At 66.3% G+C, this 18015-nt stretch overlaps 1 protein-coding gene across 1 annotated transcript; it reads right to left on the reverse strand.

Moving 5' to 3' along the window:
- Positions 1 to 2419: 2419 nt before the first annotated feature.
- UHMK1 (U2AF homology motif kinase 1) lies at positions 2420 to 12902 on the reverse strand. The gene is made up of 8 exons (XM_028503401.2): positions 12390 to 12902; positions 10868 to 11160; positions 10183 to 10374; positions 8526 to 8620; positions 7321 to 7397; positions 7102 to 7200; positions 4963 to 5051; positions 2420 to 2769 (listed from the first exon to the last, which is right to left on the reverse strand). The coding sequence occupies exons 1-8, from the start codon at positions 12655 to 12657 to the stop codon at positions 2623 to 2625; spliced, it is 1260 nt and encodes a 419-aa protein (XP_028359202.1). The 5' UTR covers positions 12658 to 12902; the 3' UTR covers positions 2420 to 2622.
- Between the last annotated feature and the right edge of the window lie 5113 nt (positions 12903 to 18015).

Consider the following 18015-nt stretch of genomic DNA (forward strand, 5'->3'; position numbering starts at 1 on the left):
ACGCAGCTCCGCGGCCCTCAGAGCCGCCTCTGACTTCTGCAGGGGCTGCCGCGCCCCAGCGGCCGGGCGCCAGAGAGAAGGCTGCCCAGGCTCGTGGACGGCCAGGCTCGGGCCCCTTCTGAAGCCACCGTGGCCCGCGGTCCCCCCCGGAGGAGGGAGGACACAGGGACGGACCGGGGTTCTCCTCCTCCCTCCGGGCGAATGCCGCCTCCCAACTGCCTCCTGCCAGCGTCACAGCAGCAGGGAAGGCGCTACCTGCCGACCTCCTCAGAGGCCTCCCGGCCACCAAAACGGCCCCGAAGAACCCACCGGCACGGCAGGCCTCTGTCTGGCAGAAACGCACCTCAACACCACGGACACCAGAGAAACGGGGGGGTGAGGGGGCACAGACACCGACTTAGGAAGGGAAAAACTACCTGAGATCCCACGTTCCCAAGGGGGCAGGGCGGGGAGACCCGGCCCCTGGCCTCCTCACCCGACGCCCCAGAATCCCTAGCGTTTCAGCAACGTCAAAGAGCCTGAATCTCTGTGTACACACCTCACCCTAAAAGGATCTGAAAGTTGCATCTTTGATATTTGGTTGAGGTTTGAAAAGACACTAAGACTGAACATCTGATGTTACAAGAAGAGGAAGGGGAAATCTACAAATAGCATCTTTGGTGGTGACAGGCTAAGGGTTAGGGATAAAATAACTTAAGTCACAGGAGGCGTCTTTTTCCAACTCTGCGGCTTTAATATAAAACATCCGACTCGGTAAGCGGCTGCTTAAGCTCATTGAGTGTTCCCTCGCGCCCTGCGAGTCTGGCCAGCATCTCCCGCCACAGGGCCCTCCAGCGTGGGCGGCCACCTCCCGGTGCGAGCACAGGGCAGGACGGAGACGCGACACGCCGACAGACCCCCCAGCGCGGGGCGTGCGCGGCCCCCACACCGCTGAGCCCGGCAGCCCACCTGCAGCACGCCCGGGACCTGGCTCCTGGAGGCGGCGGCGGCGCGGGCATGAGAGGTCCGCACACTCGCCCACGACACCCGCCCCTCAGGAGGACCCCCCCCCCCCCCCGCGCTGCGCGTCCATCCGGACCCCCGGCGAGACCCGCGCCCCGTCGCCCAGAAGAGGCCCCACACCCACGTCTGTCCCCGGAGGGCGCAGGCGTCAGCCGCACGGGGCACACCCTCCCGGACGAGCGTCTGCGACAGGGCGGCCTGCCCGCCGCCGGAAGGGCCCCTCGAAGGGCACACACCGGGAGCTCGAGGTGGCACACGCCCCTGGGGCCCAGGCTTGGGGCAACTCACACGCCAGCCCCCGCACACTGAGCCTGGCTTCCCCATGCACGCTGGGGGGGGGGGGGAGCCCTGAGGCACGGGGCAGCTGGTGGTGCCCACACCGTTGAGTGGTCCCTACGGGACCAGCAGGGCAGCGGGGCCCCTCCCCTCCTCTGGGGGCCCTGTGTGGGCTCTCGGGAACCTCACAGCCCATGCGGGAGGCTGCCAGCAGGGAAAGAGATAAAAGCCAGCTTCCTCAGGAAAAAACAAATAAATAGCAAGGAAAAACCCATACTCTGTACCCTATTCTGTGTACATATAATCAGTGCTTTATGAAGGTTTCCTGAACTTTAACAACCCCCTGAGGTGGGAGGAAGCCTGTGACCCGCTGTGTGCAGGACCTCCTGCCCAGCACCCTCTCTGCGGGGGGCTCTCCGTCTGTCCCTCCGCACTCCCCTGTGCAGCTGCACCACCCGGAACTGCCCTGCCTCCAGACTAGGTCACGTGGGACGTGGTCCCTCCGGCCCCGCCCTCGGCGAAGGAAGGGCAGGGCGGAGGGTGGGCGTGGCAGGGAGGGGAGAAGCAGGAGAGCCCTTGGTCATGGTCACCCACTGTCTCTGTCTCTGTCTCTGGGGGTCCTCCTCCCTCCACCGAACACCCCACCCTTCCTTCTCTGGACCACCTCCGTTTCCTGTCGCAGCAGGCCGAGCTGCACCGTGAGAAAGCTGACAACGGCCGCAGCACACCCCGCGGGAAGGGGCCCACAGAGGGTCTAGCGCGGGCGCAGGAGGGGACGGGCCCCGGGACCCACCCGCTGGGTCAGGCGAGTCCCAGCGGAGCCCGGTCTGCACCCGCCGGCCTGCGCCTCCCAGGCCGGGGCTGGCTCGCCCCACGTTCCGTCACACAGGTGGCCCTGGGGCGCCCGGCTCTCACTCCGACAGGTGCGACGCCACGGGGACGAGGGGGCGGGGGCTGCGAGACGCCAAGCACCAGCTTCCTGCCTTAAAAGCCTTGATGCGCACGCACGCAGACGGGCTCACTGCAGCCTCCCTGGGGTGCCGGCTGTGCACATGGATGTAGACACGGACGACACGGGAGCACTGTGTGGGCGCCGCCGCCCCTGCCTCAGGAGCACCTGCACGACGGTGGTCTGAGCCACACACGGGGGAGCCCCCTCGCACCCCCCCCACCCACAGCAAGGGACCCCCGGGACGGCAGCCGGGCCCCGCCCGGCGCCCGCACCTGCGCAGGTGACACAAATGTACAAAGGAGCCCCCCGCCCCCCCGCCCCCGGCGAGGGGAGCTGCTGCCCTCGGGAGAGGACGCGCACACGGGGACGCGGGAGGCGGAGAGGGGCGGCGCTCAGAGCAGGGTCTGGTAGAGGTGGCCGCGCCGGTAGGCGCTCAGTGGGTAGAAGGTCGCCACCACGAACTTCCCGTCGAACGTCCGGCCCGTCAGCAGCTTCTGGGCCGCCTTGGAGGCGCCGGCGTTCGCGTACTCGACGAAGACCTGGGAGGGGAGAGGACACAGTGACTGTCTCCGCCCGGCCGCCCCGAGGCCGCGTCTCCACGGCCTCCCCGCGGGGCCGGTGCTGGGTCCGAGGGGCCGCTGCAGGCAGCAGGGCCAGGAGTGCGTCCCAGGACTCGGCCGACTCTGGAGCCAGCGACCACCACGGGCCACCGGCCGCCTCTTCCTGCCCAGGCCACGCAGGACTGCCCGACGGCGCCGGCGACAGCCGCCACGCCGGGGAGAGCAACTCGAAAGACGCAGAAGCCGGCCTCCAGCAAGGGTGGCGACCCCCCTCTCCGGAGCATCTGAGCCCCACCCCCGAGACGGGGAGAGGACACAGCACGGTGGCTTCCGAGTTCTTTCCCTGGTCGAGAGCCAAGCGACAGGGAGGAGAAGTGACCGGAAGCGATGCGACCTCTGCGACCTGTCCCCTGCGGACCAGGACAGCCTCCCCGCCCGGCCGTGTCCCTGGAACCCAGCTGCGGGCACACGGGGACCCCTGGGGCAGGCTCTCGGAGGTCCCGGGCGGCGGTCCAGCCAGTGAGCCCCTCCTCCCCCTGGGCCGGGCAGGGCCGGCCCCGCAGGGCGCACAGGGCCCCGGGCACACGCCTGCTCTGCCTGGCGAGGGGCCCGTCCCCAGAAGCGGGCCGTGAGGCGATGCCGGAACCGAGGTGCTGGGACGGAGAGCGGGCCGCCCAGCCCGCAGACCTGGCCCCGACCTGCACGCCGCCCCCCCCATTCCTCACGGCGGCAGCTTCCGCCCCACGGCTCCCGCGGGACCGCCGAGTCGGGTCCAACCTCGACCAAACGGCCCCGTCCAGCACGCGGCCGGCGTGCACGCTGCAAACACAGCCTCCCCGCACTCTGAGCTGAGCGCCGTGCCAGCCCGGGGCCCGGGCCCCGCCACCCCCCCCCCACCACGAGCTCCCGGGAGGCTGGGGGGACCCCAGGCCCACATGGACTTCCTGAGTTTGTAGGTAACGTGGGGGGGGGGGGGCTGCTCCTGCCTCGTCCGTGCCACGGCCACTTTCAGCCTCCGCACCCCCGGCAGGGGGGCGGCCCTCGGGGGCTCAGGCGGCCTTCGCGTCCCCACAGGTCAGCAGGCTCCTCAGCCCCAGGGCCAGGAGCTCACACCGAAAGCGCTTCCGAAGGGCCACGCTGTGTGTGCTCCCCCCAGAGGCTCGTGACCTGCCTGCAGGCTGCACCCCCCGACCCCGAGGTCGCACCGACCCTCCCGCCTGCGGCACACTCGGCCCTGCACCCCCTTCCTCCGGCGGCTGCCCCCTCCCCACCCACCGCAAGCCCCCTCCAGCCCCCCTGCCCCCCCCCACATGGTGCACCCAGTGCCCTTGTCCCTGACCCCGCCCTCCCCCCCGCGCCTGGAGCACACGGCAGGGGGCAGTGAGGGGCCAGGTGCCCTCCCGACCCTGACGGGGGAACAGGGTCAGCGCCAGACCGCAGTCACTGCCACTGCAGCTGGAGTGAAGCTTCGTTCCTTTTCTTCGGTCTCCCCAAACCCCCATGACACGGAGCCGTGAGACAAAACAATGATCCGTGACCCGAGGGGATTTCTCCCCTGGGGGCGGGGGCAGCACCTGGCAGCCTCTGCAGCCCCCCCTGGCCGTCGGCGCTGAGGGCAGGGAAGGGTGCCGGCGTGGGGAGGCCGCCGGCGTGGGGAGGCCGCGAGCCACGGAGCTGCCCGCAGCGCCCGGCCAGCCCAGCAGGGGGCGCCCGCGCACAGGGCCCGTGAAGCCCGCTCCAGGCTGTGCCCCCAGAAACGGAGACGCCGACCCCAGAAGGAAGGGTTCTCTGCCCTGGAACCCAGCCCCGGGCCACAGCTTCTGAGGGACCCTCGGCCCTGCTGCCGCCAGTGCTCGCGGCACAGGGAGGCTCCAGCGGCCGCCCCCCGCCCTCCTTGGCCCCCGACCTGCCCTCGCTGGGGCCGCAGCTGACCCTGACCCTCGCCAGGGCTCCACCCCGCTGGCGCTGCTGCCGACAGTGACTGGACGGCAGACGGGCACCTTGTAACAGACAGACGCTGGTGGACAGGACAGACGGACAGGACAGACGCACGCTCGGCACAGACCCCGGGAGACGTGGGGACCCCAGAGGATGCCGCCTCCCTGAGGACAGGGCCCGGTCCCAGCCGTGTGCCCCCCCCCCCCCCCGCAGCCCCCCGGGACGCCCGCTCACCTGCCCGCGGCCAGGGCTCTCCTTGGGGACCAGCAGGGACACCACGGGCCCGAACTTCTGGCACTCCTCGCGCACGTCCTCCACGGCGTCTGCGGGTGCAAGCACAGCCACGCCGGCGGGGGGGGGGTCAGGGGACCCGGCTCTCCCAGCCTCGCGTGCTCCGGAGCACGGCCCCACGCCGGAGCGAGGACGCCGCCACTCCCGGCACCTCTGAAACGCGGCTCACGCTACAAATCAACGCACTCCAAGTTTCCTCTGTCTCAGCACTCCCAGGGCTGACACACCCAGACTCTCGAAACCCAAAACCCAAGCAGCTTGCGGCACTGGATTGTTGAGACTGCCCGCACCTCGCGGCCGTCCGGCGGCCGTGCGGCACTGCCCCCTGGGAACGGCAGGCGAGCCCCCGCCCCCCACAGCCGAGTCGCGGCAGCGTCTCCGCGTCCTCTGCCGTCACCCACGAGACGAGAGCAGGCCCCAACCCCCCCGCATTTCTAGGCTGCCTCCTGGAGACGGGGCCGCGGCCACCGACCTGACCTGGGCGTCGTCAGCACGAACCCCCTGCCCTTCGCAGACGCTCGCCGACGCAGCCAGCCCTCGATGGGGGCCCCGAGGTGTCCTCCATGCCGCGCCCGCAGCGTCCCCACGTGCGCCCTGCCGCCCGCGCGGCGGGTCCCAGGCTGCACAGCGCGGGGGAGCGGGTGTCCCCACAAGCGAGGAGGAGAGGCCTGTGGGAACGCCTCCGGGCACCCTGCCGCGAAGGGCCTGGCAGCGTCCCTCACCTCCTCCCCCACCCCTGGGGCCAGCCTCCCCGGGCCTGGCCCTGCTAAGGGCCGGGACAGGTTTTCCAAGATGGTTTTGTGTCTCTTCAGCTTCTGTCAAGGTGCAGCGTGTGGCACTACCATTTCACTGCCTCTGAGTTTTGTGGAGGCCTTTCAGTGCCAGGAATATTATTTGTAAAAATGCCCCATGATTTTTTAAGTTAGTTTTTTCCTTTACTCCCACCTGTCTCCCTCCCTCCGCCCACCTTTCTCTCCTGTCCCTGCCTTGTCCCCCCCTCACTTCGTGGAGGGCTTGGCCGTTCAGACGGTACGGTCCTCACTGGACTGAGAGCACACCTTGGTCTGAGGCAGATGGTTGGAGTCCCACTTCCTTACCATCCCCGCCGAGGTCACAAGACAGCCATCCCTCCCACACGTGACTTCTAACCAAGCAAGCTTACCCAATCGGAGGTAACCTGACAACGACCCTCTACTCAGAACAGAGGTATCCGTGTGAGACTCCTAAACACTAAGACTTAACACCTACGTTCAAACATCATCTAAGCACTCTGTATCTAGGAGGAAAAAACAGCACCACACAGCAAGACGGGGGTGAGGTCCACTCGGCGCCCGGGCCGGCCCTGCGCCACGACAAACACCAGGAGCCGCAGCCGCAGCCGCGGGCACGCCCCGCCCAGAGAAGCGGAGGCAGCAGATGCTAACGACGCCACAGACGTCGCGCAACGACCTCGGCTCGTGTGTCAGAGGACCGGGCGACGCCCGGGACACAGCGTGACCCGCACTCCCGGGATGCGGCACGGAGACGTGTGCCCCGTCTGTGAGGGTCTGGTCCCCCAGAGAGACCCCCGAGCGCCGAGCGGGCTCCTCAGCCTTGTCCTGGGGAGTCTGCTCGCCTCTGAGCCCCCAGGACGCGCAGGACGGCGCCGGGCTGGCCCTGCCCCTCTGTTGCCCAGCACCCAGCACGGCTGCCGCACCCAGCTGAGCCCGGGCACCGGGCTGCACCCGCGCCCCGGCGCCGTCCCCTCGGGGCTGGAACCTGAACCCCAAACACACCAGGGGGGTCGCTCCCCAGCAAATGCCCTTGGGTGCAGCGGCACCCACCAGCGGCCTCCCTGTGAACACCACCCCCGCCCCCACCCTGGCCCCGTGCCCCTCCCCCCACCCCAGGCCCAGCCCGGGATGGAGGGGCTCAGGAGCCACTCGGTCCAGATGCCCAGGCCCTTGCCCCCGTCGCCCCCCCTGCCGCCCTGCCTTCAGACCGCCCAATGCTGGCGCCAACCCCACACGCTGCCACGGCGGGGACAGGGCCAGGCCCGTGAGCCCCGGGGGTGCAGGGCGCGGGGCCCGGGGCAGCACCGACCTTCGTAGCCCTCCTCGCTCTCCAGGTAGTCGCCGTCCAGCACGTTGAGCAGCCTCAGCACCGGGGTGGGGAGCATCACCAGGTCTTCGATGTGAGGGGCTGCGGGGCCAGGCGGGACAGTGCGGTCAGGCACGAGCCCCCCCCCCCCCCCGCCCCCCAGAGCCGGTCCCGACGCGCATCCGACCACCCGGGCCCGGGGACGCCAGGAGCCGCACTCACCGAACGGGACGCTGAAGAACGGGCTGCAGAGCGCGGCCTCGGCGGGCACTCGCCGGCGCGGGTCGTCGTGGAGCATGCTGCGGCACAGACAGGGCCCAGCGTCACCGTCACGGGAAGCAGCACGCGTGCTCACCGAGGCACCGGCTGCGTGGGCGCAGCCTGCCGATCGCTCGCCCACGGAGCGCCCCGTAGAGACACACCACGACCCACCCCGGACGTGACAACAGCGAAACCAAACGCCCACGGGCGGCGTCTGCAGAACCAGGTAACCGTGACAACCGCCAAAACACGAGGCGAGGGACAGCCGCCCCAGCAGACACCCGGGAGGGCCTGGCAGCACCGCCTCCCCTGAGACGACCGGCCCCAGACCACCAAGACCCAGAGGTGTTCCGGGACCACCACGGGACGTCTACGGAAAAGATAAAATCCTTTGGCCGTCTAGGAAAAAGGCCAAATGACTCGTAATATAAAGCAAACATTTTGAACCTTTTTCATCTTGGGGCAGCATAAACTGCCGAAATTTTGCAGCACACCCAAACACTTTATTTTTGGCTGATCTGACAAAACAAAACAGGTATAATTTAGCTTCATTCCCACGGACGGCCGTGGCTGTGTTGGCTGCTGTCATTTCCATCCAACAGTCTTACCCAGCAAGTGCCTCTGACTGAGTGGCCGGGTGCCCCCCGCTGTCAAAGCCCCGGCGGCCCCCGGGGAAGAAGACAGGGACGGGCGGTCGCTCCGACCTTCCCACGGCAGCAGCTGCGTGTCCGGGCCGCTCAGGGACTCAGGGACGGGCGGGGCGAGCGAGAGCCAGACACCGCTGCTCAGGGACCCAGCGGGGAGAGACCACGCAGACCCCGTCCTGGGCGTGCACGGCCTCTCTCGGTGTGAAACGCCCCTCGAGGCGCCCCGTCCGGACACCGACGGTGGGTTTGTTTGCTCCGTCACACTCAGGCATGGGGGGGGGGGGGGGCAGCGCCACACACGCACTGTCGCCTGCAGGGGGACCCCCCCCCCCCCCGCAGCCGCGGAGAGGCCCCGCTGCGGGGGGCTGGCTGCGGGACCGGCCTCTCGGCCGCCCTTCCCCGAGTTCCCGAGGACCCACAATCGCTGCACACCGAAAGCAACCGGGAGACGTGCAGGGTCAGAAGCAGAAGCGTCTGTTCGGTGTGAGCCGGGGGGAGGGGCGAAGGGCGCGGCCGTACCTTTTAATGAGGTCCCGGAGGTGGTAGGCGGGGATGGCGGCGTTCACCACGGCCTTACTGGCGAACATGTGGTCGATGATGGCGGAGCTGTTGGCCTGGGGAGGGGGAGAAGTCGTCCCTTGGTGGTTCAAGTTCAGCCACTGCTTCCCGAGGGCCAGGCCCGGGTGCCCTGCGAAACGCCCCAGAAACCCCTCCTCCCCCGCCCCTCGCTCTGGAGGGGGGGACTGTGACAGAGTCACGTGCGCGACTGGAGACACCGCGGCACCGAGCGACCCCGGGAAACGGGGCTCAGTGTGCATGTGGAGAGGAGGGCGAGCGGGCGCGCCTCCAGGGAGAAGAGCGCTCGGGGCACGAGGCGGCACGTGCCGTCCCATCACTCGCCCCAAGTGTGCAGAGGTGTGCACAGGAGCAGCCTCACTGAAACCCACCGGACATGTGCCACCGGCACCCCACACCGAGTGCCAGGCGCTTCCTTTCTGCCCCCGACACTGTGACACGGTCGCACGCTGCCCCCACCCCCGCCGTGCAGACGGCGGCCGGACCTCGGGCCTGCACACGCAGCTCCATGGGAGCGGCAGGCCACGCACGGCCACGCACGGGCCCCGCCCACGGCCCCTCGGAGAAGGCGACACCACGTGCGACCACGACGTCTCCGCCTGGGGGCGGGCACTGGGGGCCCGCAGTGCACACCCTTGGCATCTCCCCACACAGGGCCTGCCCGCCACCCAGTTCTGCTCGCTCGGCCGAGCAGACGCCGTCCCGGGGGCTCAGGTGGCCAGGGCCCACCCACAGGGGCACCAGAGACTGGCGCCGGTCTGTCGGAGGCGCCGGGGACAAAGAAGGACACTGACCCCCTCGCTCCCCGTCGCTCGGCCGTGCTTCCATGCCAAAGGTGAGCGCCCGGCATGCCTACCAGGCCATGGCAACGCTCTGCCTGGGCACTGACAGCCACACTCCGTGCCTCAGACGTCACCGCCACAACCAGGGACGCCTCTGTGCTGTGCCCTCGACCCTCCAGCCTGGAGCCTGCCGAGGCCACCACCACGCTCGAGCCCCAGGGAGTATTCTCAGACAGGGGCACGGGGCCCACGCTGTGCAGGAACAGACGGGAAGCTCCCTGCTGTGCCCGGGTTGGGAGCTCAGAGCCCGAGCAGCCAGAGCAGCCGCTGCACCGGGAGAAAGGCGGCGTGCAGTGCTGCGGGCAGAGCCTGAGGCAGGAGGCAGGGACAGCCGTGTGGCCCCAGGCAGAGCCTCCGGCTCCCCTCGCTCGCTGTCCCCACAGGACCGCCGGGAGAACTCAGTGAGACTGTGCGTGAAAACACGTCGACGATTCGCAGACACTGTGAGCGTGGCGCAGGGAGCACCTGCTCACCCCACATCGCGCTGTCGCACTGCCAGTGTTCCGGGGAGTAGCACAACCGAACTCCCAGGTGAAAGAAACCGCTTCCGCTTCTTGGGTCTTGGGGAAAAGGCCCACGTCCCCGCTCCAGCCCCGGCCTCACGGCCCAGGAGCAGGGAGGGTCGCTGAGCGGCTGCAGCCTGGGCGGGAGGGGCTGCCGTGGCGAGAGCGGGCGCGAGGCAGAGGGCTCACGAGACTCGTCAGCTGGGGCCCCGGGCGCTGGGACGGGGACCCCGAGGGGAGCGCCGGCGCCGTTACCTTCCACTCCTGAGACCTGACCGTGTGCTTCAGCTTCGTCCCCGAGAACATCTCCAGCAGGATGACCCCGAGGCTCCACAGGTCCACAGCCGAGGTGCACTCCGTGTCGCTCTGCAGGCCGGCCTGGGCCAGGCAGTTCTGCAGCTCTGCCTCCGGGGCCCGGTACCCGTCCGTCTGGATGTACTTCACGTCCTGAGCAGACGAGTGGACACCGCGCCCAGTGAAACACTGTCGTCCGCTGTCCGTCCCCCCACCCACCCACCCACCTCGGCGCTGCCTCTACTGCCAGCTGGACGCCGGGCGGCCCCTTGCTTCCGCAGTCTCGTGCCTGCGAGGGACCGCTGATGATCAAGGACACTGGGCAAAGACCTGACCAACCAAGACAAGGGGGGGGGGGGTGCCGGACCCACCACCCGTGGAGTCCCCAGCGGTGCAGGCGCCGGTCATGCAGCAAGAACAAAAGAGTCACCCTGCGGGGCAGCCACTCCCGACAGCCTCAGGCCCCTTCGCATGTCCCCGGCTGGCCGCCCGCCCCGACCAAACACGCTGGCCATGAGCTGCTGCCGTCTGCCCCACCCCCAGGAGCTCCGAATCGCAGCCACACGCAGACCTGAGGCCCCCGCTGAAGCGCCCCTGCTCTCCGCAACGCCCGCCCAGACCCCGCAGGGGGCGGGGCCTTCCTCACCTGGTTGCCCTCCTTGAAGCTCAGGCCAAAGTCGATGAGCTTGAAACACTCGCTCTCCGCGCTCCAGAGGATGTTCCGCGGCTTGAGGTCAGCGTGGACGTAGCCCTCGCGGTGCAGGAAGGCCAGGGCCTCCAGCACGTCCCGGGCGCAGTGCTGGATGGCCCACAGGGAGCAGCCCTGGGGGCTGGCGCACAGCAGCAGCTCCGACACGCTGACGTCCAGCAGCTCCAGCAGCAGGCAGCGGGACGGCACGTTCGGGGAGAAGTGGATGGTGAACACCCCGTACAGGGTCACTGCAGAGAGAGGCGGGCGGCGCGGCTTCAGGAGTGGGGCCGGGCGAGGGAGCCACCTCGGACGCGGGTGACCGCAGGGCGCGAGCCGGGACGGACTACAGAGAAGCGCTCTGATGGGCAAGGAGGCCCCCGCTGCAACCTACTTTCCCACGAGGGAGATTTCGGGGCCACTGGGTCACTTCAACAACATAAAAGGACTCGGCCTTCAGCCGCTGGCGACCGTTCAAAGACACTACACGAGGCACAGTCATTCAGGCTGCGTTTCACCGAGCACTCGTGGGGGGTGCATATGCACTGAGGGTGCCCAGCAAAGTTGAGCACAAGTAAAAATTAAAAAATAAAAACAAAATATCCATCCCTGGACAAGTGCTCAGGGGGTCAGAGCATCCTCTGATGCTCCAGGGCTGCAGGTTCCATCCCCGCTCAGGGCACTCGCAGGAGTCGACCAACGAGGCGTCAGCAAGTGGGGCAACAAATCAATGTTTCTCTCTCTCCCTTCCTCCCTGCGACATCAATAAACACATTTTTTAAGGTAAGAACCAAATATTACATACTACCCAAGGTGAATGTCACAATGTGGAAAAACAGAACTTGAAGGTTGGTTCCCGATCCGAAACTGCACTGGGTAACCTCAACCCTGAAAGAAGGGAGCGCGCCTTGGGAAGACACGTCTAACCTTTCGGAGACTCGACAAGTCCTGAGGCCTCCAAAACGCCAAAGGTTTCCCCCGAAAGGCCACGGCTACGTACAAAACGCGGCAGGCTTGGAACAGACAGACGAGCGACCACCCTGGTGGTGGCCGACGCTCCCGAGCGGTAAGGTGCCGAAGGCCCATCGTCCCTGATGCCGCCCCGGCTGCGTGCGAGCAGGGATTAGGCAGAGCCCAAAGGGGGTCTGCGGGGCGGCGGGGAACGGGGTCATCCGCGATCAGCTCAGACCTCCCAGCCTGGGCGTGGGCGCCAGAGCCGCGAGCGCGCGGGGCGTGCGGCCGCCACACGTCCACAAGGGCCCCGTGAACCACTGAGTCACGCCTCGCCAGGCCGGGCTCCCTGCGGATCCAGGCAGCGTCCACCGGCGTCACCAGCGCGGCAGAAGGGTCCGTCTCCCGCTGCCTCGCGGAGGCTAAAAATGTCCCCGCGAGACCGGACGCCGCAGCGAAGGCACGGCCGCCGCCCCGGGGCCCGGCACCTGCGCTGCCCGCCCGCCCCACGCCGGCCCGCCGCCCTCACCGATGTTGCGGTGGCCCTGCAGCTGCTCCAGCGCCGCGCGCTCCTTGCGGAAGCCGTACTCGGCGGCCGAGGCGGCGGCCCCGGAGGCGCCGGGCGGCAGGAACTGCTTGAGCGCGCCGGGGGGCGAGCCGGGGGTGCCGCAGCAGCGCACCCGGTACACCGACGCCGACGACCCGCTGCCCAGGCGGCTCTGCACCTGCCACAGCCGCCCGAAGGCCTCCAGGAAGCGCGGCGGCTCGGCGCCCCACGCGCACCCGGACCCCGCCATCCGCGCGGACGCAGGGCGACGCGGCGCTGACGCGAAGCCCGGCAGCCGGCCGCGCCCGCGGGTCACATCGCAGCCACCGGCCGCTCCGCAGGGAGAGGCCCACCGCGCGTCGCCGCCGCCGCCGCCGGGCTCAGGCCGCCATGACGCCGGAAGCCGCACGCCCCGCCGGAAGCCGGAAGCCAAAGGCCGGAAGCCGACCCAGAGCCGGGCCTGCGCCGGAAGGAGGCGGGAGCCCGGGTGGGCGTGGCTCCAGGGAAGGAGGCGGAGCTTCCGAGCTTCCGAGCGTCCGAGTCTGTCTAAGCGGGTGGTCCTGGGACTAGGGCAGCCTCTCCCGGCGGCGAGACCGGCGAGACCGCCGAGCCCCGCACGCCTGCTCCGAGCGCCGCGGGCGTTAACTGTCCGCAGCCACCGCGGACAGGCAGCCTCTCGCGCAGGCCTGCACACTCCCCCGCTGTGCTCGCTCCCGCCCCTTAGCCCGCCGCCCAGTGCGGCCACTGCAGCCCTCCCTGCGCCTGCTCTGACGCCGGCGCGCGCCGAGGGCTGCGGCAGCGCCGCTCTGCGGAGGAATGCCCTCCACCCCTGCGGGGCTGGCTGCCGGCCCGTCCTCCACGTGCCGGGGAGCGCGGCGCGGACTCCCCCCAGGCTGAGTTCCCGCCCGCTCCGCCACGGTAGACTCTGCTAGGCGAGGCGCCCTGGCGGCTCCCAGGCCTCCGGCCCCAGGCGAGAGAGAGTGTGGGGCCGGGCAGGAAGAGGCAGCTGGCCCGTGGTGACTGTGGACAGGAAGTGCTGCTACCTGATGCACAGCCCGATAGGGCTTGCAAAGGACACCACCGTGGGAACGCTGGGTCGAGGGACTTCTGTGCATCCGAGGCGGGAGCGGGGTCCGCCCGGAGCCAGGGGAGTCGAAGTGGGGTCGCATCTGGGCTGCGAGGGGTCCACGTGCGGTGGGACGCACGGGGCTTTGTGCAGGCCCAAGGCCCTTCGGAGGTGTGCAGAAGTCTCTAGATTCTGGAGAAAAGGGCCTACATTTTATACGAGTTCACTGCAGAAAAGTTAAACAAAATACAAAGGCTGACAAAGAAAGCAGAAACCCTCTAACGACCCTCGCTAATATGTTGGTAAACTTCTTTCTAGACTTCTCTCTGAGCATTTACATACCCATAGGAGCATTGCACACTCGCACACACAAGCACACACTTGCGCATTGATCAAGTCATCTGACTCGCTGGTCTGCAGCCTTTCCCAACCCAAAATACACCCCAGCCCCTTCCCACACCTGCAGAATCGGGTGTTCACAAGCCTGAGCCTTTGGCACGAAGCACCAGTCTGCCGGTGTCCCCGTGCTACACCATCGCTGCCCGGCTGCCTCTCCCATGGCCACTTCTGCCCTGCAAGCCACAGAGAGTCCAGCGACATCGGTGTGCCACTGGAGAGCATGCTCAGCGAATGGTGCTCAGCCGTCGGAGAAGACAGACGAGGCTGTGCTGAGACCCCAGCAACGAGCATGAGACCACACCGCCTGCCCCGCGTGGCTTCGCGTGGGGAGCCTGACCGGGTGGCTGTGGCGACCCTGGGTGCTCTGCCATCTCCGCCCCACCGCCCAGGCTCCGTGGGCCTCTCGCTCCTGTGGCCTGTCACTCCTATTGGGCCCCGTGCACCCCTGGACCTGAAGGCCGATTCACTTGACATCTTTAGTAGGAGGCAGAAAACCGAGCTCCGGCTGTCTTGTGGCAGAGGGAACTGTATTCAAAACCGACAAGAGGCCCCGAGGCAAGGCCGCAGGAAGGAGTCAGGAAGGTGAAACCCGTGGGGAACCTAGGGAGGAAGTTCTCGCGTCCTCGCAGCTGCGTGGGGCTGCACGTGAGTGAGGCCCGTCACCGGGCGAGCGTGTGGCAGGTGGCACACGGAGCTGCGGAGAGGTGGCCCCGGGCTCGTTAGCACCGTCCTCTGGCTGAGACACAAGCAAAAAGGAGATGCTGTTTTCTTGCCGTGAGAACTCCGAGGCTCGACTCTGAACTCGCCTGCACCACTCAGCAGTGTCCTGCGCAGTCACCACACCACGCTGGACACTCATCCCTTTACAACTGAACGTCTGTAGCTTCTGAGCCCCTCCTTCCAATTCCCTCCCCCTCCACTCCACCTCTGGGGACCACAGGTCTGATCTCTTTGTCTATGAGTGACATGTTTTTCTTTCTTTTCTTTTTTAAAGATTTTATTTATTTATTTTTACAGAGGGGAGGGAGAGAGGGAGAGAAACATCCATGTGTAGTTGCCTCTCACACCCCCCTCTACTGGGGACCTGGCCCACAACCCAGGCATGTGTCCTGACCAGGAATCGAACCGGCGACCCTTTGTTTCGCAGGCCGGCGCTCAATTCGCTGAGCCACAGCAGCCGGGGCTTGTTTCTTTCTAAATCTCCACGTAAGGGAGGTCATACAGTATTTGTCTTTCTCTACCGGACTTAGTGTGTCACTTAAAACAACGCCCTCAAGGTCCATGTCATCACAAACAGCAGGGTGTCCTTCTCGTTATGGCCAAGTACTGTTCCACTTGGTAACCGTACGCACCGCCTCTCCCTCCACGGTCGCTGGGCACCCGGGTGGCTCCCGCAGCTTGGCTGCTGTGAGCAACGCCACAGTGGACATGGCGGAGCTGACGCCTTCCAGAGTTAGTGTTTTTTATTTCCTCCAAACACACCCATGCAGAAGCAAAATTACTAGATGCTGTGGTAGATCTATTTTAAATGTATTTTTATGTCCAGATGGGGGGTTTTCACAGTGGCCACATCGGCTCACTTTCCCATAAACAATAGGCAAGAGTTCCCTTTTTCCAACTTCCTCCCCGAAACTCACTTCTGGCCTCCTTGGTCATGACCGTCCTGCAGAGGGTGAGGTAACGCCTCACCGCAGTTTCGATTTGCAAAACCGATGACCGGTGACCCTGAGCATCTTCTCACAGAGCCGCCGGCGGTCCGTGTGTCTTCTTTGGGAGAATGTGTGTTCAGATCCCTGGTCCATTTTTTAGCTGCATCACCTGCTGCTTTTTGCCGCCGAGTTGTGTGCGTCTTTCTGGTGTGGACGTGGGTCTCTTCCTTATCGGACACGTGGTCTGCAGACAGCCTCTCCCCTCCGTGGGCCGCGCTGGCAGGGCTCTGGCGAGGGGGGCTCCTCTCCATGAGTCAGCTTCCTTCTTCTTCTTGACCAAGTTCCCTCTCTTCACCTGGCTGCTGGCAGCGCCGTGCCCACCAGCTCACAGGCCCCAAAACACACCTGTCACACGGCCATTCCTGGAGGAGCCTTTTCCATTATTTCCCCACCCCTCCCAGCCCCCGGTGCCTCTCTCCCCTGTACTCGGTTTCCTCAGACTCCTCGGCAAGGGCTCCCGACGAGCCCGTCTTTGGTCCCGTCGGTGGTGGCTGCAGACGTGACCCTTGGCTTGGATTTCGCAGGCGAGAGAACGGGGCCCGGCAGGGGAGGAACGCCACTTGTGTGTGCTGTGTAACCAGAATAGCGTCCCAGTAGAGGTGTTTTCATCGTGAAAAACCTTAAGCACATCCCAAGATGGACAATAGCATAACAAACCCTACACACCATCACCCAGCGACAGATGCGTACCCAGGTATGCACAATGCCATCATTGCCCCCGGCGAAATCAGCAGAAATTCCTTGGTGTCATCCAGCACGCAGTCAATGTTTAGATTTCCCCTATGGCAGGAAATTTTTTTTTTAAGATTTTATTTATTTATTTTTAGAGAGGGAAGGGAGGGAGACAGAGAGAGAGAAACATCAATGTGCGGTTGCTGGGGGCCGTGGCCTGCAACCCAGGAATGTGCCCTGACTGGGAATCGAACCTGTGACACTTTGGTTCGCAGCCCGAGCTCAATCCACTGAGCTGCGCCAGCCAGGGCAGGAAATTTTTTGTACTCACCTTCTTTTAAAAAACCAGGATCCAAACCAGACCCTCATACTGCGCTTTGTGCCTTGCAGGCATCTTTGCACCGCGAGCGGCCCCCACCCCAGCATCTGAGCCGGCGTGCATGGCACGGGCCTGTGGAGGAACCTTGGTCACTGCCCCGTGGAATGCCCCACACGGCGGGACTGTGCCTGCCTGCTCCCTTGGGACGGCCGCACAGGGAGAGGCCGGTTACACCCATTCATCTGGGGGGGGCGCCCGTGTCTGAGCGGCGGCTCCACAGAGGCCTGCACGCTCCCTGCTGCCGGCTGGTGGGCCGTCAACGTGTGATAGTCCCGCCCGAGACCCGCGGAGCCCGAGGTCGGCAGGTGCAGGTGGTGACGGCCTGGTCTCACTTTGTCAAGGTCACTCTCAGACATGTGTCCAAAGCTTCCACCCACCAACTACGTCCCCCCGGATTCCTTATTCCACCAGGCATCGGAAAGCGGGACTGAGCTGGTTCTGTCTCGGGTAAAGGCGTGCGTCGCTTTGCCAGGAATGCCAGACTCCCCCCTGCGGCGGGAGACGCCGTCTCACGGTCCGACCGACGGTGCCCACGGTGTTACCCTGTTCCACCCCGGCACGGCCAGGCCAGGTCACGCTCACACTCGATTTTCGCCTGAGTGACAGGACAGAGAGGTTACCGCAGCGTGGACTCAACCTGCACCGTCTGATGCTGAGTGGGGAGGAGGGGGCTGGGCCTGAGGAGGGGATGTGGTTGATAGAGAGGCAAGAAAGCTGTCCTGTGGGGACAGAGATGAGCCGGTGCCAGCGACTGCTGCCTCTCTCAGGAAACAGCCGCGGTTTGGTACTCCAGCCCCTCTCTCGCTGTCCAACGGTCTCTCCGCGCTGGCCAACGGTCTCTCCGCGCTGGCCACGGCTCCCGAGAAACTACACAGGAGGTGGCCACGGCCACTCGCGCAGCCGGGATGGGAGCAGACCTCTCTTGATCGGAGTCGTTGAGCTGCAGTTCCTGACACTGACCCCAGGGGCGGGGGCCGGGGGGTGGGGGGCACCAGCCAGCCAGCCACAGTGCCCAGTGGGGAGGTTCAAGGTCAGGCTGGCCTCTCAGGCCGTGGAAAATCATCCTCCCAGTTAAGAAGGCGTTAGGAGCACGTGGTCCTGTTGGCATAGGTTCCTACCTGAGATACACAGCAAATCCTACAGATGTTTGAGTAAGGCAGCTGAACAGGGCGGGGGTGGGGGGGAGTACATACATGGATACCAACTGACTGACGTTGCATTTAGACATGTTTCCATGGCTGATGTCTCTGAAATTAGTAGTGCATTGATCAATACTAACGGGGAGGATGCGTTGGTTGCTCAAAAGGCCATGGAGGAGCTGGGCAGATGTTGTGCAAAGCGACAAAACATATACGATTGAGCACAAGTGCGGCGTGGTGGTTA

Source organism: Phyllostomus discolor, chromosome 14, assembly GCF_004126475.2.
Source record: "Phyllostomus discolor isolate MPI-MPIP mPhyDis1 chromosome 14, mPhyDis1.pri.v3, whole genome shotgun sequence".
Classification (NCBI taxonomy): domain Eukaryota; kingdom Metazoa; phylum Chordata; class Mammalia; order Chiroptera; family Phyllostomidae; genus Phyllostomus; species Phyllostomus discolor.

Bases quoted from the DNA above. Each gene is read 5' to 3' on its own strand.
- UHMK1 (XM_028503401.2), bottom strand. From the start codon at position 12,657: ATGGCGGGGTCCGGGTGCGCGTGGGGCGCCGAGCCGCCGCGCTTCCTG. The intron at 8,621-10,182 runs GTAACGGCGCCG...CCCCCTCCCCAG, and splicing joins TCAGGTCTCAGGAGTGGAAG to GCCAACAGCTCCGCCATCAT. The intron at 7,201-7,320 runs GTGAGTGCGGCT...CTGGCCCCGCAG, and splicing joins GTTCTTCAGCGTCCCGTTCG to CCCCTCACATCGAAGACCTG.